Raw genomic sequence first — 24,174 nt, forward strand, 5'->3', positions numbered from 1 at the left:
CCTGGAGATACGGAATATCCCTGATCTCCGTGCTTTCCGCCGTGCCCTCAAGACCCTGATGTTCCAACAGGCGGGGCTAAACATACGAACATGTGAATGATTTTTTAAATGTTATCTAATTCTGGGTTTTATTTAATTGACCAAACTAAGTAATAATTTTAATTAGCAATTTTATGATGTTTGTGTGTCTATATTTTTCTTGACTGTACACCGCCTTGAATCCTACGGGAGAAAGGCGGTATAGAAATATAATAAATAAATAAATAAATAAATAAATAAATAAATAAATAAATAAATAAATAAATAAATAAATAAATTTTGGGCTCAATTGTGATCGTAAATTGAGGTCTACTTGTACAAGAAATAACAGGAGAATAAAAGAAACAATTATGTGAGTTAAAAAAAAATCATAGGTAACAGCACATAATCTTTGAATTTATCCAAGATTTGCAGCAGTACCTTTACAGCCTATTGCCTCATGCAGAGTGCTTGTTTTCAAGAGCTTATCAGTGAATGTACAGTATTAACATTTCATGTCCCCTTTTTTGCTGCAGTGCTATATTGTTTGAAAAGGGTGAAATCCAGCAGGTTCTGGAGAACCGGTAGGGGAAATTTTGAGCAGTTCGGAGAACCAGTAGCGGAAATTTTGAGTAATTTGGAGAACCGGCAAATACCACCTCTGGCTGGCCCCAGAGTGGGGTGGGAATGGAGATTTTGCAGTATTCTTCCCCCAGGAGTGGGGAGGAAATGGGGATTTTGCAGTATCCTTCCCCTGGAGTGGGGTGGGAATTGAAATTTTGCAGTATCCTTCCCCTGACACGCCCACCAAGCCACGGCCACAGTACTGGTAGTAAAAAAATTTGGATTTCACCACTGATTTGAAATAAAGATATATTTTAATTTACCCTGATTCTTCCTATTTGCTTTTCACAGATGAAGTCATATCTGATTGCCAGTGTTTTTATTTCTTACTTCTATATCAATTTCTTGCGGTTGTTTTCTTCCCAATTTGGAATAAATCCATTAAATCCATTACAGATGCAATCATATTTTTATTTGCATGAAACTGCATGGTAACAACTTCTTTTCTGCTATCACAATATAGACAATATGTTTAAATTTTCTCTTCGGACAAAGCATATTTGAGTGCCCCGACATTAACAATTCTTGGTCTTGAAACCTGAATGAGGTCAGAAGTTGTTGTGTGTGGAAATTGATAGTGTCCAGATGCTGGAATGCGGGGTTTCTCCAGAGCTTTTACTCTTCCCATTATATGTGAAGTTGGGGGAATTAAAAAGAGAGAATCCTTCGGGCGAAACTTTGCTTTGTATACTTTAACACCAGTACCTCGAAATTTTTCTAGAAAATAAAAGCAACGCTTTTACTACAATCAGTATTATCTGCCAGATATTTCAGACTGTTCAGACAAATAATGTTGCAACATGAGGAGGACTACTTGTGGGCTGGATCCTTATTCCACCTGGTTCATTTTAACAGAAGTGGAGTGAGTAGCTGCATTGGAGAATGGTTCCTGCCAGCTTGAAAATGATGGCGGTGTGTGCCCTCCTGGTCAGGCCACCTCTTAATCTGGCCATGCTACACAATTAATGAATTGCGGTGGCACAGTGGTTAGAATGCACTACTGCAGGCTACTTCTGCTGAGTGCCAGCTGCCTGCAATTTGGCAGTTCGAATCTCACCAGGCTCACGTTTGACTCAGCCTTCCATCCTTCCGAGGTTGATAAAATGGGGACCCAGATGGTTGGGGGGGCAATATGCTGACTCTGTAAACCGCTTAGAGAGAGAGCTGTAAAGTACTGTGAAGCTGTATATAAGTCTGCTATTGCTATTGCTACTGTCTGGCATCCAATCTTCCCTTTTTTTGGGAGGGGAAGTTTGGAGAAGGTGGTTGGGGAAGCAGATTGTCAGGCCTAGATATGGAATAGAAACAGCATTGGTCACTCTTATGGAAGGAAACTGCATATAGGAATGGACAGCTCCTGATCCTTTTAGATTAGTGTTTTTCAAACTTGGCAACTTAAAAGATGCGTGTGCTGCAACACGCAGAATTCCCCAGCCAGCATGCAGTGGCTTCCAAGTATGCATTTTAAAGCTGCTTTAGATCAGCCATCTCACCAAGCTCATGAGTCTTCAAGAACAACAGCTTGAATTATAAGAAATTTCTGGTGGAAAGCAACATTAGAAGCGCCTATCCACATCACAAGTTTTATTAGATAATGTATTTTTTTTATATGCCCAGCCCACTCTGCATAAATCCATGTGGATTAGGCTGCATATTTATGCTTTTATATATTTTGTGTGGTTATTAAATGCTTTCTTGATTTGTGTACTGCATTATATCTATTAGCTAGGCATAAATTACCTCGTATGTGTACAGGGACAGCAGGTGGTCCTCCATTTATCTCCAGGCTGAAAATAAAAACCAACTTTTAAGTTAGGATGCTGATAATTGCTAAGCCCCTCTGTAAAGTACTTTCACTGAAGTCCTGAAACCATTATTAAATAATGTAGTTTGAGAATTCTGTCAACCATTCTTTTTCCCCCCTGCTTAACAGTTAAACCTAATATAACCATTCTGTGTTTCTGAACTGGTATGTTTACTTCCATTGAACTTCTCCATTATCTATAATCTGATTCATCTGACAGCGATGCCGCAATAAACACATACAGGCTTCAGGAGTCTTGTTTTGATTAGTTGGCTAGTCTCCTTAAATTTGACAATGATTACATGATAGCAAGTTTATGAATCCATGACATTATAAACATTCACAGGATTTATAGAAATATTTAACATCAGTCCTGATGTAAGATCTCAGGCTTTCTAGTATTCTTTGCTTAATAAGATATGTATATTAAACTGTGAATTAAACTGAACTGCTATTCAGTAACATTTAATTAAAATTAATTAAAACTACCACAATTTTCTAATAAGTTCAAGACAATTATGAAAACACAAATAGCATTTTGAAAATGCTATAAAATGCTACGAATTATCTATAATCTGATTCAGCTGACAGTGATGCTGCAATAAACATACAGGCTTCAGGAGTCTTGTTTTGATTAGTTGGCTAGTCTTCTTAAATTTGACAATGATTACATGATAGCAAGTTTATGAATCCATGACATTATAAACATTCACAGTATTTATAGAAATATTTAACATCAGTCCTGATGTAAGATCTCAGGCTTTCTAGTATTCTGTGCTTAATAAGATATGTATATTAAACTGTGAATTAAACTGAACTGCTGTTCAGTAACATTTAATTAAAATTAATTAAAACTACCACAATTTCCTAATAAGTTCAAGACAATTATGAAAACACAAATAGCATTTTAAAAATGTTACAAAATGCTACAAAACCCAAAAGGACTACACAGCAAATAGAAAAAGAAAATATGTTGTGGAATCCAGTAAATTCAGCATGTTCTTCTCTCAGGTAATCATGAAAGGCTTTATACTTGAAACATGCTTTCTAAAACATTTAAAGGTAATCTTGCAAAAATCCAAGTGTTCTTGTTCTGGAATAAAGTCCTACTTCCAAGCCAGAAATAGACTTTCACCAAGTTTGTATTAGGGCATTCATTGTATATAAATAAAAATCTTTCATTTTCTCAGGCTTGGAGTAAAATCTCAAGCCTCCATATTTTGAATGTTTATTTCCCAAACATCCATATGATTCATCCTTTCAAATAGAAATATATTTTATTCTAAAACTGATGTGCACAGTATTTGGAAACTTCACTAAAATTTTAAATACTGTTCGTACCTGAGAGATGGGAGCCCAACTTTTTTCTGTCTCCTAAATTCATTTACAAAATCCGAATTTATTTTTGCATCTTTGCTGAGATTTATTATTAGCCTCTTGAACAATTTGGGCTTATTCCTACATTGCACCAATAGATGGCGATATGCAGTTCTGTTAAAAGTTAGATAGCCAAGAGCACATGCCACAGCTGAACGAACCTAGAAAAGATATCCGCATTATAGAAGTGCAGTTTATTAATTTTGTTTAGGATCAGTGAATCAGATTATTTTACAGTAAGCAACAAAGCAAGGGAACTATGAAAACTAAAATAAAAACTCTGGATTGTTCTGAAAAAAAATTCCTTGCAGAAAACAGAACCTCTGTATATGTCACTTCTGTCCATTATTTGGATATATCTCCCAGTTGCCCAATTTTGTATGTGTGAGTTTGTGAGCACTGTACTACATTTTTGATGGACCGAGATGAGTTTGATATCTGAAAATCACAGTCTAAAGGTACTAGAGCCACTACTAATAGGTCCAAGAAAGCAAAGATAACTAAGAGCTCAAGAGTGAAATGAACATATAATAGTACAATACAAAACAGTGTTACATGATGTGGTCAGTGGTGGGATTCAAATAATTTAACAACCGGTTCTCTGCTCTAATGATTTCTTCAAACAACCAATTTACCAAACTGCTCAAAGTTAACAACCGGTTCTCCCGAAGTGGTGCAAACTGGCTGAATCCCACCACTGGATGTGGTGCTCCATTCACATCAAGTGGGGAGGAAGAGATTCTGGTCTCTACTGAATGGTAAGAAAACTTACTAGAATTTTAAATTCCTACCTCCTCTTCCTTTGCATATAAATGATAACAAAGACGTTGGACAGTCCCCAGGCTTGTGATTGCTTCTGGAATGCCTGCCCTTGTGTGGGCCAAGCTGGCTAATAATTTTCCTAGGGATGGGGAGATGGAATTAAAACATAAATATTTGTAAATTGTTCATATAAATTATATCCAACACAATTCAGTACAACTAGAACTTGCAAAGTATCAAACCAGAATTTTTCAAACTGTGAGCCAGAATGCCCTATCATGGGATAACATGCCACTTAAAATGGATTTGGTTTTTATTTTTTGAAAACCTTGCCTAGCGCAGACAGAATAGAAGACTGAAAATATCATTTGGGCTTTGCTTCTGTCTTTGCCTACATTAGCCTAGTGGACAGTTGTGGAACCTGTAAGATATAGATTAACATTAAATTATCAAAAGTAGCGTTTTTATTTGATGCTCCACTTTAATCTCAATACTCATGGAAATTATACACATTCAGTTATCATTTTATGGAGCTCCAGCACTGCAAAATCTGAAAAATTTTGTTATCAGTCAATTGTGATTTCTTAAAATATTTTAATGAAACAAGCCTTTTAATATACTATTATATTAAAGTATAGTATATACTACTATATACTTTTAATATACTATAAATTATGAAAAATAATTTTCATTATTTTTGTTTCTCTTCTTTTGGTATGCTCAGCCAGGTGAAAAGTTAAGTATGTGTGAATTCAATTAGCCACTTCTACAGGTAGAGAAATGCATAGATATGTTTATGAAGGATTCAAACTGAAATTGACTAAAATATTTATTAAAATCTTTGCTTATTTCAGAGATATTTTCCAGAAAATTGTGATGTAAACTCTAGTGGATTATCAGCCATATAATTACTTCAGTGATATATCTTAGGCACCAGGAAAGCAAATTGGCTTATATTTATATGTAGGCTTTGTTTCAAAATAATAGAAGCAAATATTAATCCGGACCATTGTTACATCACAATATTTATTTATTTATTTATTTATTTGATTTTTTTTATCTTGCCCTTATTATTTTTATAAGTAAGGTAATGAACGTATCTAATGATCTTATTTTCCCCATAACAACTACCTTCTGAGGTGGGCTGGACTGAGAAAAAGTGACTGGCCCAAAATCACTCACCCAATTGGCATTCATGCCTAAGGAGGAATGAAAACAGTGTCCTGGTTTCTAAGCCAGCATTTTAACACTGACTGTCTATTTTAAATATATTTTTATTGTTTTTATAGTTTTGTTAGTGTATTCCAATTAACTATTTTCTATTAACTGCCTGAAGAATCATAAATCAATCTCTTTCACCACCATCCCTTTTCTCCTAGGAATTCTCCCCTCCCCTGAAGTTGCTGACCATCAAGATAGTATGTTTTGTTGTTGTTAGTTGCGTAGTTGTGTCCGACCCATTGCGACCTCATGGACAACGTTCCTCCAGGCCTTCCTGTCCTCTACCATCCCCCAGAGTCCATTCATGCCGACTGCTTCAGTTACTCCATCCAGCCACCTAATTCTCTGCTGTCCCTTTTCTTTTGCCCTCAATCGTTCCCAGCATTAGGCTCTTCTCCAGTGAGTCCTTCCTTCTCATTAGATGGCCAAAGTATTTTAGCATGCTTTACATCCTATCTAATATGGTCTAGATGAGTGTTTCTTAAACTTTTTCTTCTCAGGATTCTTCCTCAGATTTAAAAATTATAGCAGTACCAAAAGAGTTTTGTTTGTAGGGTTATATTTACTGATAACCATATTAAAAAGAGCCTTGATAGTACAAGGGTTTAGTGCACCCTGTTATTAACACAGCTGCCTGCAATTTCTGCTGGTTCGAATCTCTCCAAGGCTCAAGGTTGACTCAGCCTTCCATCCTTTCTAAGGTAGGTGAAATGAGGACCCAGTTTGTGGGGGCAATAAGCTGACTTCGTATAAAATATACAAAAGAATGAAGGCTATTGCTTAAAGCATTGTAAGCCGCCCTGAGTCTCCGGAGAAGGGCGGCATATAAATCAAATTTAAAAAAAAAAAAAAAAATTAAAATGGATGTCCTCATTGCTGATACTGCTTCTCATGATTGCTTGACTGATTTTAATATGGTATTATTTTTCAACATAGGCTAGCAAATAACTTTGATCTGGGGATCCTGACAGGATGTTGGAAACCTCCAAGGCTCCCAGAACCATACTTTAAGAAACACTGGCCTGGATGGTGATCTAATTTCTCCTTCCTTTCATACTTCTTTCAAAGTTAATGTAGACTGATGCCTTTTTCTGTATATATGAACATAATCATGTGAAGCCTTCTGAGACTGTTTAAGGATACAGGGACTACTTTAGCAGTAGCACTTAGACTTATATACCATTTCATGGTGCTTTACAACCCTCTCTGAGCCATTTACAGAATCAGCATATTACCCCAGCAATCTGATTCCTCATTTTATCGATCTCAGACTGATGGTAGGCTAAGTCAACTTAGAACCAGTCAGGATCAAACTGCTGGCAATACTGCAATACTGCATTCTAACCAATGTGCCACCATAGATTAGCCCTATTTCCTTCATTAAATCTTCACTCTTAGGTACCGCGTTATAGTTAATAACAGTTTGTCACTACAGTGATACTGCACAGTATTTTAGTATTTTATATACATTTCCCCTTTTATAGCATTAGTTACCTGTTAACACTAAAGTGGCTGATTTTTCTGAACATAGTAGGTCAACCAAGGTAGAAATTCCTTTTGCAGACAAACTAACTTGATCCATACCAATTATAATTTTTGCTAGTACTACAATCTGAAATAGAAAATACTTTTTGACACAACAGATAAAACAGGTTGCAATTTTTTCATTTCTTATTTTTCACAATATAATAGTCTAAACATTTTAGTTACAATATTAAATACACACAATACTGAGAATTTTATAATTACAAAATCATAGTAGTAGAAAAAATATTTGCATTAGTTAAGGTTTTAGGTAAAGCATTTTATATTATCATCATCATTCCCTTCCTCATTTTGGTTTTTTGGAACATTGCCATATTCATTATGCTTCAAATTTAAACATACTTACCTTTCACTAAATTTCACATAATTTAGTCAATTTTAATTCTATATAGACTTGCAGAAGATTGCAGCAAAACAAGACAAAAGCCCACAATTCTAGCAAAAGGGCTCAAAGTATCCAATAATACCTAAGAACAAACCAGGAATAGGGAACAAAATAGGCAAAATGTTTTCAAAACATTAATTAATCTCCTAGAAATATCTGAAGAAGTTTGAATCAGCCATCAAACTCCTCAAAGATTTCCTGGAAAATTAAGATTTTAACAGACCAACAAAAAGTAGAAACGAGCCTCATCAGAAAAGGTGTAGAGTGTTTTTCAAAACATTTGTACAATGATAGAAAAGCCGTTGCTTTTCATCTTATCTAGCTACTCCACTTTCTACAACAGACCATTAAAAAAGAAGGGCCCATCCCAGATCAATGCTTCACACAGCCCATCAATTTAGCCTGCCTCAATCTGTGGAAAGCCTTCCATTACATAAATTTATTTTAGGAAAGCTTTCTACATCATCGCCAGTCATTAGCCAGATTTGTGGGAACTGATGGGAATTATGAGTCTGAAATTTCCAGAGAACAACATTTGGAAAATCTGGTCATAATATTTCCATATTCGGGTGTTAAGGAAATCTACTTTTTTGGGATTCCAGTAGAATCTTCCCAGCAGGGAATTTCAAGTTCTATGTTACAAACTACATTCTTCCAAAGTGCTTATTATTAATTAATTATGCAGGAATAATTCTGAACCAACCCTTCATGCAATACCTAGTCTTGTACCTGAAAGGCAGCCATTGCTCTATCTGTCTCGACATCTGAGCCTAGAAGAGGTTCAAATACATGGATTGATATGGGTCCAGCCTCTAAAATCAGTACCTGCTGAGTAGGATTATTGTAAGCAAAAACTGCAATAGCATATCCTGCTCGTAAACGGATCTCCTTAAAAGAACAAGAAAATAGTAACATGTAAACGTTGTTCACATTTAGATATTGAGATTTTTCAAACAAACCAAACCACCGTATCTCCTCTGAATTCCAGGAGAGTTAAAAGGATTTAATTTCTTTTTTGCACTATTCATTTAAAGTTTTGATATTCTCTTCTTCATCTGGAAAGACACTCAGGACAGCATAAGTAATTTAGCATTCCTGTCTTCAGAAATACAAGATATAACAGAAAAAGATGGAAGAGAAAAAGAAAAGATAATAACAAGACCTCTAATAAAAGGAAAAGGTGATGCTGTCAGAGTGAATCCTATCTGTTATCAAATGTTATTAAATTGGCAAGAGGATATCTATGTATATAAAATGTGTATAGTTACTTCCAATACATGTGGATATTTAATTGTCACCAGTTAACAGATTGCATACACATTTCATTATTTACTTAAGTGACAAAGGTTTTTTTTTCCACATGGAAGTGGGCCACATGGACATTATACCATTGACCCAGTAAGTTAATTCTGGGTCTAGTAAACAATATTTCCAGGTTTTAGTAGGATTCAATTTATTCTTCCACATTAGCTATATCACCTAAATATTACATCTCAATTAATTATTCTATTTTGCCTAATTAATCATTACTTCAAAACAGCAGGGCTACAAGTCTTGTGCTATAAAATTGGGGATCAGTTTAGGTGCAGAAGAGAGAGAACATTTTACACTTTATTCCCATCTAATGGTTGTGTGGAAATTTGCAGCCCAGATTTTATATTCAAGGAACCTTTATTCGTCAAATGCATTTTTTAATTGCTGATTGACTGCAAAACCCAGGCAAACAATTTCTAAACACTTACTGCTAGTAATTATTCCAGTGAGATAAAGCCTTCACTGGAGCTTCTCACATTCAAGTTCTGAATAGATTCACCCACACACTCCTCCACATTTTCATATGTATATAAATGACAATATTTCAGTTAGAGATTTAGCTATGACATACAACAAACCAAGTATCCCTCTAGGAAAGATGCCAGAGGGTCCAATGCAGAGGTGAAATGCTCCTGGACTGGATCGGACTGGATTGGCCGGTCCGGTAGCAATCTTGGCTGTTGGTTCGGTGATCTGCTAGTGATGGTGGAGCAAAGCTCCGCCCACCCACCTGGGTGTCATTACTTCCTGATTTTAAGCGCGAAGTAATGTTTTTTTTACCTTCTGCATGCGCAGAAGGTCTATACGCACACATGACGCGCACAGTGCGCGCATTTCCGAACCAGTAAGGAAGTTAAGTAGATTTCACCCCTGGTCCAATGCTTCCCTAGAACAGGTTATCCATTGATGTCAGCCCTAGCCATTATCTGTTTTAATACCTAGTAGAGGGTACCTGTACCAACAATGATGATCCAGCCATGTTATCATCTATTGGCGGGGGGTGGGTGGAGGGGAGGGAATAAAATCATCCTCATTCACACAAGGTGGCAAGCACACAATAGGAGCGTTGCATCTTTCCTACCTGATGTAAGTCTCACAGGCACACCACAGCATCATCAGTACTAGAGTGTAAAGACAACCCAAATCTCCAGAAATACTCATTCTTGATACCAGTATGTCCTAGTCCACATTCAAGTGTAAGAAAGCACTAGATTGTGGAGGGAGAGGTTGCGAGAATTCAGCCTCATTGTTTTGGATCACATCTAACTCATCATTGCTTTCAGACATTTGTTAGATGTTTTGAAGAAGTAGAGCTTGGTGTTATCAGCATATTGATAGTATCACATGTCCAAGCTCCTGATAGCCATTTCAGCAGCATTGTATAGATATTAAAGTGGGATAACTAGTTCATCTGCCATTCTCAGATGGCCCATCAATCACCTGTAGATCTCTCTAGCAAGCATTCTTCTTCCACTCCTCCTGATGCAATTAACCAGTGGAACTGCTTGCCTCCAGAAGTTGTAGGGGCTCCATCACTGTAGGTTTTTAGGATGAGATTGGACAACCATTTGTCTGGAATGGTATAGGGTCTCCTGCTTGAGCAGGGGGTTGGATTAGAAGACCTCCAAGGTCCTTTCCAACTCTGCTATTCTATAAGTACCTTTTGGCATCCTACAGTAGAACTGCCAGGGTGCCAAGGCTCCGTCATCCGATATTACTCTCTAAAAATTTCCCTGCAAGTCTGAGTAGCATCACAGTAAGACTGTGTCTTCAAAGTGCATTTCATGGAAGTTATTCAAAAGGATAATTGATGAAAGATCCACAAACTTCAGAAGAATCCTACTTCCTTTATCCCTTTTCCGCAAAATGTCATCTACTAGTGTCAACAGAGCCAATTCTGTCCCTTATCAAAAGTAGAAGTGGGTATTTTGTGGTTTGAGTTAACTCTAACCATTTTTGTGCATCCTCAAAATTCCAAATTTACCTGCAGCCCTAGATGCTGAAGATACTTAATTTATTATTTGATTTTATAATTTGAATACCAAATATTTTACCTTATCTGGTGCATGAAAAAGTTTAAGGACATCCAAATAACAAAAACCTTCTTTGTCTTGTAATACAGTCTGCAGAGCGCTATTCTTTAGAACAATACAAGCCAAGGAAAATGCAACTTCAACCTAAAGATTAATTAGAATTGAAAAAATTAAAACTTGAATTATAATACCTTGTAAGGCATGAAAAGAATTGTTATGGCTTCAGGGAATCTACCTTTGGTGCCTAAGAATATTTTCTTCAGGAAAGGAAAGTTCCTCTTTTTCTTTCTTTTTCACAGCAAAAAAAAAATAATATATTTTTTTAATATATCTTTGTTGCTATTTAATGGTTGTCCAGAGTTTTGCAGCTCAGATCTGGTGCTGTAACCCTATCAGAACGTGACGTCTACATTTTTTTTCTCAACCTTTTATATCATTACATTTTAGAAGAAAATAGCAAAAGGAATTACACTATATAGGCATGAAGCATATCATAAAACTTAAAATTAAAAGCAAAAACCTTTCTATGAGTTTAAAGTGTTTTCTTCTTTTCAAATCCCCAAATCTGTGGGTTTTTCTCCTGTTCTGTTTATCCTAAATGTCATGCAAACCGTTCTAACTACTGTAACAAAGTGTACATGCATAGAAGAAAAATACACAGGCACAAATATTGTAGCAACCTTTCTTATCTGTGCAAATAACAAATACATCTCACTGAATATTCTAATATCCTTAGGAAAACCTCAGGATCTAATAATCTTTAATATTCCTTCTCTTTGTGCATCTATATAAGTGCCAGTGTGATTTATGATTCTAGTGCTGGGGTGAAATAGAGCAGGGGTCTCCAACCTTGGCAACTTTAAGACTTGTGGACTTCAACTCCCAGAGTTCCTCAGCCAACTTTGCTGCGTGAGGAACTCTGGGAGTTGAAGTCCACAAGTCTTAAAGTTGCCAAGGTTGGAGACCCCTGAAATAGAGGGCCCACTAAGCCAGGATTGATCATAGTCTTGATCTATTCTAGGCTTTCAAAGCTAGCTAATTCTATGAAACTCTCTCTCAAGGTCATTGTGTCATTAGGATATGACTATCGTAAGGTGACCAGATTTTAACACTGGTAAAGAGGGACATTGTGGGCGTGGCTTATTTTGTGGGCGTGGCTAGCTGGTCATGTGACTGGGTGGGCGTGGCTAGCTGGTCATGTGACCGGGTGGCCATGGCTATGTCTATAGGGTAAGGTGAACAGATTTTAACATTGGTAAGAAGGACACCATTGTGGGCGTGGCTTATTGTGTGGGCGTGGCTTGGAGGCCATGTGACTGGGTGGGCGTGGCTAGCTGGTCATGTGACCGGGTGGCCATGGCTATGTGTATAGGGACTACTCAGAGGGCTGAAAAGTCATTTCTGACAGGTCCTCACACTTTTGACTGGTCCTCACACTTATGACCATCCTCACATTTATGCCCGTGCAGCATTCTTAACAACCATGTCACTCATTTCACAACTGCTTCTCTTCAACAAGGTGACAAGATAGGGCAAAAATGTAAAATGTGAGGACAGTCGTAAGTTCGAGGACTGGTCAAAAGTGTGAGGACCAGTCAAAAATAACTTTTTCAGCCCTCTGAGTAGTCCATATGCACAAAAGGACTAACCAGAGGGCTGAAAAAAGTCATTTCTGACAGGTCCTCGCACTTTTGACTGGTCCTCACACTTATGACCATCCTCACATTTATGCCCGTGCAGCATTCTTAACGACCATGTCACTCATTTCACAACTGCTTCTCTTCAACATGGTGACAAGATAGGGCAAAAATGTAAAATGTGAGGACAGTCGTAAGTTCGAGGACTGGTCAAAAGTGTGAGGACCAGTCAAAAATAACTTTTTCAGCCCTCTGAGTAGTCCATATGCATTAAAGGATTACAGCAATAGAGAGGGATGAAGGAATGGAAATTAGAGTAGGAGTGAGGGTAAGAGAGGGAGGAAGAGAGGAGGAGAAGGAGAAAGAGGAAGTAGGGAGAAGAAGAGGGGGGAAGAGAAAGTAAGTAAGAAAGAAAAGACAGAGGTGGTAGGTTTGAGGAGAAAGATTGCTGTACAATAAAAAAGATGAAAGGGAAGAAAGCCAACCCCAAGCAAATATAAAGATATTAAGATAAAGAATGAATTGTTAAACTTTAAAGAATAAAAGAGAACAAATATGAATAAATAGCAATAATTAGAAACACACATACAAACATACAATGTATTTTCTTTGAACAGAATATTTGGCTGGTTCACAAATTTAAACAGCGTTTAGTCATTTCAATTAAATTTACAATTTCTATATTTCCTTTTTGCCATATTTATTCCTCATCTATTTTTTAAAAAAACCAATATTACCCTTCATCCTCATCTCTAATCTTAATCAAATTCAAATTTTCCCTTCTATTCTATATTATACCCCTTCCCATTGTCATCTATTTTTATATCCATCCTCACATTGTTTAATTATGTAATTATGTAATACAATTGTTTAATACAAATTCAACATTTTTGTTGCAATATTTTCAGGATCAGACTCAATAAAGTTAATAGAAGTTAGAGGTTTAAATATATTTCTCTTTAATCATAATAGGCATTCTATATTCGCTGAATATTCAAGATAGAAGCAAGTAAAATGGGGAGGATGGCTCCTTATATATACAAGGGGTGGAGCCAGGAATGGGAGTGGTAAATTATGAATACATTAAAGTCCAAAGAATAAGTTAACCCCTGATGTTCCATATATACATTATTTACACATTAGAGAATAAGGCATTTACATCTGACAAATCCCCCTCTAAATGCCGGTTCGTTATACAACACCAGTTACATTCAGATTCAGGACAATATAATACATATAATTTAGAAGTTAAATATTTGTGTTGTTTAGAAGGTAAGGGTTTTGTTAATATGTCAGCTAATTGTTCAGAAGTATCACAATGTATTGCTTTGATGAATCCGTCTTGAGATAGTTGTCTCACGTGCTTAAATTTTATATCAATATGCCTGGACCTTTGTCCAATTGCATCGGATCTAGATATTTCAATGGCCGCTTTATTGTCTTCATGCATAATAAATGGTAAAGTAGGTTTCTTCCAAACATCTGTGATCAAATCATTGAACCATACAAGGTTATTTGCAGCTTTAGACAAGCAAACATATTCCGCTTCTGTGGTAGAAGTGGCTACCAGTTCTTGTTTACCAGTATACCAGTAAACTGGACAATCGTTCAATAGAAAAACATAACCAGAGGTACTCTTTCTGCATGATGTATCACCAGCCCAATCTGCATCAGCATAACAAGTAATTTTTGGTTCTTTGTCATTATTGGGTTCCAATATTAAACAAAAATCTAATGTACTTTTCAGATATCTTAAAATTCTTTTGACAGCTTCCCAATGATACAAGGTTGGTCTGCTAACATATCTTGACAATAAATTGAGAGGTAATGCAATATCTGGCCTAGTCCAATTAGATATATAAAGGAGTGAACCTATAACTGATCTGTAAAATGTGTTGTCTTTAAACTCAGGGGAAGATTCATCAATGTTTCTGAGAAAATCAGTTTGCATAGGTGTGTCACATGTTTTGGCATTATTTAAGTTACATTTGTTTAGGAGTTCAATGATTTTATCTTTCTGAGTAAGTTTGAATCCCCTTTTTGTTTTGTTAATTTGTACACCAAGGTATTTGTTCACTTTACCTAGTGATTTCAATGAGAAGTGTTCGTTTAACTTATTTACAAAGATTTCCCTGCTCTCTTTATGCTTTCCAATATATAAAATATCATCAACATAAATTAATACAAATTCAATATGATCATTACTCTTTTTTACAAAGAAACAGTTATCAGCAGTGGTGGCGTTGAAATCCATGGTCTTAAGTACTTTTACCAAACAATCGTACCACCTTTTGCCAGATTGCTTCAATCCGTACAGACTCTTATTTAATAACCAAATTTCGTTCTTATTAGTGTATTGACTGTGTGGTGCTCTTACATATATTTCCTTATCTAATTTTGCGTGTAAGTATGCAGTCTGTATGTCATATTGAAACACGTCCAGATTGAGTGCAGATGCTACTACAAGAGCTGTTTTGACACTCTCTGTTCTCACTGTTGGTGAATATGTGTCAGTATAGTCTTCTGGATATTTTTGTGCATAACCTTGTGCAACTAGTCTGGCCTTGTATAAGGTATTACCTCCTTCTAAATTCTTAATTTTATAAATCCACCTGGTACCTATAATTGTTTTATCCTTAGGTGCGATCGCAGGTGTGAATACATTTAATCCTTGTAAACTTTCCATCTCTTTTTCCATAGCTAGTTCCCATTTTTCTCTTTCTTCACGGGGAAGTTTCAATACTTCCTCATATGTATTAGGTGTTATTTGTTCTTCATCCATATGCATTATGTAATCTTTGTATTTATTTGGTATTTGGTTTCTATTGTTTCTAATATTTCTTTCAGGTTTGCTATGGTTGTCATGCAAATATCTAGCTTCCTTTTTTGTTAATGTGTCTGTCTTTATTTTATGCTGACTATTTGTCCAAGTTTTGGTTTTGTTCTTACTTTTGTTAATACTTTGATTTTCTGTTGTTCCTTCCTCGCAAGATATATTATCTTTGCTTTTATTAGGAAATATTTCATTAAGGTGCAATTTAGACCAATTGGCCTGCTCATGGAACACAGCTGTTCTGGATACTATAAATTTGTTATTATTATCAATGAATCTGTACCCTTTGGTTCCAGTTTCGTATCCCATGAATCTTAATCTCCTGGATACGTTTTCTCCCTTTCTCCTCAATTGTTTAGGTATGTGTACGTCTGCAGTAACTCCAAATATGTGCATGTGTGCTAATTTGGGTTTTCTATTGTACATCACCTCATATGGTGTCTTATTCACAATACTGGACCATGTCCTATTTTGAGTGTAATTTGAATAATGTAAGGCTTCTGACCAAAATTGTTTGCCTAAACCAGCATCCTCTAATGTGCATCTAATCATGGTTTGTAGTGTGGAATTCTTTCTCTCTGCAATCCCATTTTGAAATGCAGAAAATGGATTGGACGTGAAATGTAGCATCCCTCTATCCTTTAACCATTGGGAGAATTCCTTAGACATGAATTCACATCCCCTATCTGTCATAATTTGTTTTATTTTGATATTATGTTGTGTTTCTATGCGTTTGTAGAATTCCTTAAATTTCTGAAAGGTTTCATCCTTGTGCTTTAATGTGTAAACAAAACCATAGCGACTGTAATCATCCACTATTGTTAGGAAGTAACGTTTTCTATAGGTAATTGATGGAGTTAATGGACCAACTAAGTCCATATGTATCAAATCAAAAATGTTGTTGGTTGATCTGTTAGATTTTTTTGGTCTGGGACTGGTTTTTAGTTTGGTGGATTTACATACTGAGCATTCCAAATAATTTTCACAATTTTTTATTTTGACACCTTCTGCGTGTTCAGTCATTTTTTGTACTACAGGAAAGCTTGCATGTCCTAACTTCCTATGTAAGATGTGAGCACACTCATCATGAATTGGTTTACCTATTTTTGGTTTCTTCTCATTGTGTGCATTTTTGTTATCATGAGTTATTCTACATTCATCATTGTCACTGTTACTGACATTTTCATCATCTGCTTCAATACAATCTTCCATATTTGAATCAATGTTATGTAACCATCTTTCTTTGGTTCAGATAGGGTAGACCCCCTTTTATCATCACAGTGCCTACATTTGTTTTGTTCTTTTCTATAGTTGCTTTCCCCTTTGAGAAAACTATATTGATGTCAGATTCTCTGCTTAGTTTTATAGCACTCAGTATGTTGTGAGGTATTTCTGGGATTAATAATACCCCCTCTATTTTTCCTAAACCAGGCAAGGTCACATTTCCTCTGCCTAATACTTGAACCTTTTCTTGATTAGCTACCTTTATCACAAACTTATCTTCTGTAAATGAAGATAATATACTTTTGTTGTTAGTGGTGTGATTTGTTGCACCAGAATCAATAAGCCAATTATTGTTCTCATCTTGTTGTGTTCTGATGCTGTCTTGTTTATTTAGCCCATTTAGTGACCCAGATTTTCTCTCTTTTGAATTTTCTCTACCCCCTCTACTTTCTCTGTAATTTGGTGGACTTCTATATTTGTGTCTATCTGTGGAAGATTGTCTGTAATTGTATTTGCTCCTATATTCTGGCCTATGTCTCTCCCTTGGGACTTTGGGACAGTCTCTTCTACTGTGTTCCCTGGATCCACAATTGTGGCATCTAAAGGCCTCATTATATTTATCTTGAAAGACTACTTTCCTAAAAGATTTGTGTTCTGTTTGGTTACTGGAACGATTTTTTCTTGAATTGTCTTCTGCTATCAATTTATTAGATAGACTTTCTATTGATAAATATCCCAAATTAATGGTATCTAAGTGTGACATAAAGTTATCCCATGATGGATCAAGTGAATTGATAATAACACTTTTCATTGTTTGATCTGAAATCACTTCCCCCCTCAATTGCAACTCAGCTCTTATTTTGTTTAGATTTATCAAATGCTCACTTATAGAAACCCCTGGTTTCACTCTAGAAGAAAAGAAATCCTTAGACATTCTTGTGGTTGTGGCTACGCTATCGCTGTGAAATAGATTAAACATGCATTGAATTATTTCTGATACAGTTAGGTTTGGTTTGATGCTATGATACATTGCAGGAGACACGCTAGAAATTATTATGAAAAATGCTCTATGATGTAAACAATCTATTTTTAAAGTCCAAGGTCTTCTTGGAGGACTAGTTATAAAGAATAGTAAATTTTCTTTCATAAAAATAACCTGAAGCTGTTGGTACCACTCTTGTAAATTAATGCCATCAACTCTAAGTTTTGGGAAGTCACTGGGTAAATTCCCCACATTATTTTGTCCATTACTTACAACCTGAGGCAGTCCGTGGTCTCTCAAGTGCAGGAAATTACAGAACGGCATTGGGATGCTTGTAACGAGTCTGCGCGGTTCTCTGGCCAGTTCAAGTCTTTCGGGGCTGTCTACGTAGTTTTGCACATGCGCGTTGCTCATTTCTTCTTTGGCGCCGTTGTGGAAGGTTCTCTCCATTTCAGCTCTCTCGATCCGCTCCTCTTCAGATGAGTCGGTCTCTGGCTCGGTTTTTGGGGCTTTGGTGATGGCGACGGTTCTTCTCTTTCTCTTGTGTGCGCTGGCACTCGATTCTGTCTGCGGTGTAGGACGGAATCGGCATGGCTCTCTGGGCTCGGGTGTCGTCGTTTTCGAAGTCAGGATGGGAGCGTGCAGGTCTTGAGTTGTCGGTTTGATTTCTTGCTTCTTTGTTGATGTCTTGGAAATTTTCAATCTTGGCCCAAAAGCAGCAAAAAGCGTTTTCAATGCTGACTTTACTTGAGACTTTGTTAAATCGTCTTCACTTTCTGATTTTGGTTCTTCTGAAGAGTTTGAGACTTCTTTTTCACTTTCTTCGTCTGATAGCGTTTTTCGCGCCAGAAATTTTGAACTGAGCGTTTTGATTGGCTCTGCTTCACTCTCTTTTGAAGTTCGTTGAAACCAAGATGGCTGCCATTCAAAATTTCGCGCGATGTCACATCTTTTCTTTTTTACAACTATTTTCTCAGTAGTCATTTCACTCACAGTTTTTTGATCTTTGGGTTTTTCTTTAATGACGTTTTTCTCTCTCGCTGCTCCGCTGTTTCTCAGCATCTCCTGGAGGTCCGCGATGAGGCTTTCATCATTCTTTTGGCTTTTTAGTATCTTTAATATCTCTGACCTGAGTTCGTTATTTTCTATCTCGATTTCTTCCTGGTCGTTGTTTTCACTCATCAGTTCTTCTTCTTCAGTGGTGTATTCTTCGGATTCTCTCGAAATCGCATTAGTGGATTCGTTGATCGTCTCTTGATCAGTTTCTATTTCTTTGCTGTAGGCCCTGGTGTTGGGCCTATCTTTCTTGGACATTTTTAATTACTTATTGAGTCAATTAACCATCCTCTGCTACCAGCTTGTTGCAATATTTTCAGGATCAGACTCAATAAAGTTAATAGAAGTTAGAGATTTAAATATATTTCTCTTTAATCATAATAGGCATTCTATATTCGCTGAATATTCAAGATAGAAGCAAGTAAAATGGGGAGGATGGCTCCTTATATATACAAGGGGTGGAGCCAGGAATGGGAGTGGTAAATTATGAATACATTAAAGTCCAAAGAATAAGTTAACCCCTGATGTTCCATATATACATTATTTACACATTAGAGAATAAGGCATTTACATCTGACAATTTTAATATAAATCAATTAGTTATAAAACTATCTTTTTTGTATATTAATCAATATGAACATGAATATTCCAATTATTTCCATGCAATCCAATTTCTTACAAATCAATTAATTATATTTACCAATAATAATAAACCAAATAATTTCTCCCATATATTCCTCCGAACCACAACTTAACCATTTCTGCTTTCAACACAATATACAATTAATAGTATCTCAATTATTACAATTCCCTAGTTAAATACAGCTTTTTTTCCTTTGTGTTTTAAAATCTTCAACTCTCCTCCTAAATTTCCCATTGTTTGCAGTTTTTCACCTACCTTTTTTGGGGAGGAAAAATAAAAATAAAAATAAATCTCTCTCTGCCTCATTTTGTCACGCTGCACCAAAGACCCTGGTTTCGTTTTCGTTTTCGTTTCTGAAGCTTAGCTAGGGGAAAAAAAAACTGCTTTACACTGATTGCCTGTAGGGCGGCCCTTTGAAGCCCCGGGCAAGAGTTTAAACAGTTTTTTTTTCTTTTAGCCATCAGCTGGGGCTCAAGAAAAATCGGGACTTTTTTGAAACGCCGCGGGACGCGGGACAAATTGCTCAAAAGCGGGACTGTCCCGCCAAAAGCGGGACGTCTGGTCACCTTAGACTATCCACTTCTGCTCCCAGGAAGTCAGCTACTTTACTGGTTGTAAAGGCACTGCCCACTTGATTTTAGTTGTTTTTATGGTAGCTATGTATATTTCATCCCCTAACTTCATTCCTACACACTGAAATAATATTAATATATTATCCATTATATTATCCATATTTTAATTAATGCTGATATTATGGCAAAATCAAATACAAAGTCAAGATTGAAGTTCTATTATCTAATGTGATAGGCTTTTTATCAGCAGCTAGAGCAGCTAGGGCTGTCAAAGTTGCGGCCCGCAGGCCACATACGTCACACACTGGTTACGCCCATGCGTGGTTTAGCGAAGCAGAAAAAAGTCACAATACATCACATGACGACATAACAACGCGAGTTTGGCGCCCCTGAGCTAGAGTCTTCAACATTCTGCAAATGTTTATATTATTCAATGAAGCAAAACTATCAAAGTCATTCAAGAACTATAGCTAGTCCTAGTTTAGTGACCACAATTGGAATCGGCAACTTGGTTGTTATGAGAAGTAGTCACTAAGTGAAACTGTAACTATGTTTATATTTTTAGTTCAGCTTTCCTTTGCTTTATAGATCAGTGAAGGTTGTAAATGTGGGGAGTGATCATAAAGTTATTTTTTTCATCACCATTGTAACTGAACAGTCGCTATCCGAGGCACTTGATAAATGAAGACTCTCTAGTTTAGAGCTGTACGATAAATATTTAAAACCCACCTTTATCTGAAGGGATGGATGAGTTTTAAGTAAATGAACAAGTATTGGCAAGGCCCCTTCATCCACTACATTCTCTTGACTAACTGGATTGCTTATATGAGCTTCACCTAGACGTTTGATATCAGGCAAAGAGATCCATACCAAATATCCATACAAATAAAAGAAAGGTAGGGAAGGAAAGTTAGCACAAACAAAATATGACCCCTTAACTGTTCTTTACTTTTAAGCAAACATATGCTAAATGCTGTAGCTCAAATCAATGGAAAGTCCTCATGAAGCAAAACTTAGCAAAGCCCTGTGGGTCCAGAAATGAGGCATGTTTTTCTGTCCAAGTATAAACAATATATAAGAGAGCCAATTTGGTGTAGTGGGTAAAACACCAGGCTAGAAAGTGGAAAACTGGGAGTTCTAGCCCCACTTTAGGTACCAAGCCAGCAAGGTTAATTTGGGGCAGTCACTCCCTCTCAGCCCTAGGAAGAGGGTAAGGGCAAACCACTTCTAAAAAAAACCTTGCCAAGAAAACTGGCAGGATTTGCCCAGGCAGTTGTTATGAATCAAAATTGGCACGAAGATAAATAAATAAAATCTAACAACTCCCCAAATTAGGAAACATAATCTTGTGAGAAGTAGAATTGGGATTACTTTTAAAGTTTTAAAATGCTAGATGAAGAGGTTTTTAAATTCCCAGACATTAAAAAATATTTTAGGATGTTTAGAATTTACCATTATTTTACTACTGATTTTAGTATGTCATTATCATCAGTTGCATTGATTTTACCTCACAAAGCTAGTTTTATTTTGGCTTTCTTATTTGACCCTGGTAGTATCCTGGATTTAAAAAGGATCAGGTAGAAGATTAAGGATGAGTCTGCAGCTGACATCTATACAGTACAGTACTGTCAGAGTATTGTATTCTGTACTGAGGTAGAAGGATATATGGACTGACTAATCTGATTTAAAGCAATATTGTATATTCCGAAGATATCAATGGAAATGATTGTATTGTCTATTCTTGGATAAGGTCTTCTAGAAAAACTGGGACTAAAAATAAGTTGCTCGCATTAATTTCATACCATCTGTTCTGATGATTTCTTTAGACTTACTTTAAAAAAAAAAAAAACATCTCACCAAGCCAATTATAGCCTCAAAAGCTTATACCAGGAAATTCAGAAAAAGAATGAACTAAATCCTGATTGGGCAATAGTTGGCTTTGTGAGTCACAAAGTATGTAGATGTAGGATTGTAGCTTATTGATAATGCATCTGTTTTATGAAGAGGGCTGCCATATAATGGGGAAATGGATTGCTGCAGCTCTCAAACCTGTCCAATATTGTATAATATTAAGACTACTCTTTCCTAGGCCCTTCCATGGTTCTTACTCAAAAGCTTTATACTTTGGGAGCAAGAGAAAAGGAACGACAGACCAATACACATTGTGCCTAAGGCTTTGATCACACTGAGGAGGGTGCCTTCTGCTATCCTTCCACTTCTTAACAGCCGGACCAAAGGGGCGATTCCATTCCCTTCGCATATTTGGTTCTGGTGAATTTCACTGTCCTTGCTAAGAGCTATGACAGCTTCTCCTCCTTCCAAAACAACAAAAGTAACAAACACATTTAAGAATATTTGAACTCCTGTATGAGTTTGTGCCTGTGATTGCAGAACAACAGTGACTTACCAACACACTGCATTTTATCAGATGGTGATAGAAGCATGTCTATAATTAAATTGTATCCAATCTGTTCTGCCATGAATTTCTGCTGCTTCAGGGTTTGTCCGGCTAGGGCCCAGAGGGTTACAGCCCCTTGTTCTTTCACCTTCAAGTGAAAGGCCTGGAAGTTGAAGCAAAATGAGAAAGCTACAGTATATATGAAAGCTTACAAGCATAAGCATATCTACTCTATAGGAAGAGTATTGATGCTTTTGAACTTTGCTGTTGAAGAAGGCTCCTGATAATACCATGGAGAGCCAAGAAAACTAGCCTATGGACCATCAAACAAACCAATCCAGATCTCACTTGAGGCACAAATCACCAGGCTGAAATTATCCTACTTTAAAGCCTTTATGTGAAGGCCCAGCTTTCTGGAGAAGACTTTAATTTGCGGAAAGATGAAAGGAAAGAAAAGGACCACAGCAGTCAGGCGGGTGAACTCAGTTATTGTTGGGAGACCTGAAGGACCAGGTTAGGGACAGGTAGTCATGGGAAAGTCTAGAAATGTAGTCTCTAAGAATTGACAGTACTTGATGGCACGTTGTCATCATCATCATCATGTCATCATCATCCCTTATACAATGACTTGGGTAAGACAACCCACTAAAAAAATGAAACACTTGCCTTTAGGAGCTTCAGAAGGAACTTGGTCACAGATCTGGATAGAAATCTCATCTGGATAATAGTGTTCCCTTCACAGAGTGCCTCAATTGCTGTTGCTCCTTTAACCTGGACACCGATTTTCCTTCCTCTGAGAAGTTGAATTAGAGGATCAATAACATTTGCTGCCACGATAGCATTCTGCATTTCCATATTCCCACGAGAAATTTCTGCAATTACTGCTGAGGCCACTGCCACCAGGATATCTTTAAGCAGAAAGAAATACAGGAATAAAAGCCAGATATGTGTAGAATCTGCTTTAATCTTTTAATGACTCTCATTACTTATAGTATTAATGACAATTTACAGGTTGAATATTTCCTTTTGAATGATTTTTTAAACTTCTCTGACCAATGATAAATCACCTCAAATTCATCAATGAATTCTGAAATGGTAATCACTATTATACCTATAGTTTTGAAATAATCATTTACTGTATACCCTTCATGTTATGTTCCCAGTTTAAAACAAGAAGCTATAGCAGGTTATCCTCTTTATATTGGTATTGATGTGCCAGGAGTATATGTTTTCAATGTTCATGGAAAAATTATGAAATATTATAATATACCTAAATAAGAGGCATAAACTATAGATGTTAGATTTTTAAAATATTAGGGTGTATCCTCTTATTTTATTCTTTATTATATCTATTTCCTGACTAAAAGTTAAAATGCTTGACAAAGACTTGTTGCTGTACTTAGATAATGATGTTACATTTTTTCCCCTTCAAAGTATTAAAGTCAGTTTTCTAGCACTTGTAAAGCAAGATATTCCTTAATGAGTCATACAAATGAAGGACAGAACCAGGAATGAGAAGGTAAAAGTTTCCTAGTAAATGTATTTACTCCCTTTGGCACTGAGACTTCTAAGTCTGCATTTTATTGTTGAGTCTAACTTTGTCTGTTTATTAGAGAATAGATACTGCTGGTGAAACATATGTCTTCTCCTGCAAGTCCCATCACCCCAGAAGTAAAATGATCTAGAAAGTTGTGATCAGTAAGCTGCGTCATTCCCTTAAAACCGATTAGCCAATTTTACTATTTT

General features: G+C 36.4%; 1 protein-coding gene across 1 annotated transcript in view; it reads right to left on the reverse strand.

The window, feature by feature from the left end:
* Positions 1 to 1,114: 1,114 nt before the first annotated feature.
* ANKAR (ankyrin and armadillo repeat containing) overlaps positions 1,115 to 24,174 on the reverse strand; it is a 45,851-nt gene continuing 22,791 nt past the window's right edge. The window contains exons 14-24 of the mRNA XM_070956849.1: positions 23,095 to 23,336; positions 22,438 to 22,591; positions 22,139 to 22,345; positions 20,760 to 20,866; positions 11,105 to 11,227; positions 8,466 to 8,624; positions 7,301 to 7,418; positions 4,615 to 4,724; positions 3,788 to 3,984; positions 2,383 to 2,429; positions 1,115 to 1,359 (exon numbers count right to left, since the gene is read on the reverse strand). Of these exons, the coding sequence (XP_070812950.1) occupies positions 1,115 to 1,359; positions 2,383 to 2,429; positions 3,788 to 3,984; positions 4,615 to 4,724; positions 7,301 to 7,418; positions 8,466 to 8,624; positions 11,105 to 11,227; positions 20,760 to 20,866; positions 22,139 to 22,345; positions 22,438 to 22,591; positions 23,095 to 23,336 (1,709 nt within the window). The remainder of the gene's footprint in view (positions 1,360 to 2,382; positions 2,430 to 3,787; positions 3,985 to 4,614; positions 4,725 to 7,300; positions 7,419 to 8,465; positions 8,625 to 11,104; positions 11,228 to 20,759; positions 20,867 to 22,138; positions 22,346 to 22,437; positions 22,592 to 23,094; positions 23,337 to 24,174) is intronic.

The sequence above is a fragment of the Pituophis catenifer genome, unplaced genomic scaffold (assembly GCF_029215685.1).
Source record: "Pituophis catenifer annectens isolate HBS135680 unplaced genomic scaffold, rPitCat1.0.hap2 SCAF_1, whole genome shotgun sequence".
In the NCBI taxonomy this organism is placed as follows: domain Eukaryota; kingdom Metazoa; phylum Chordata; class Lepidosauria; order Squamata; family Colubridae; genus Pituophis; species Pituophis catenifer.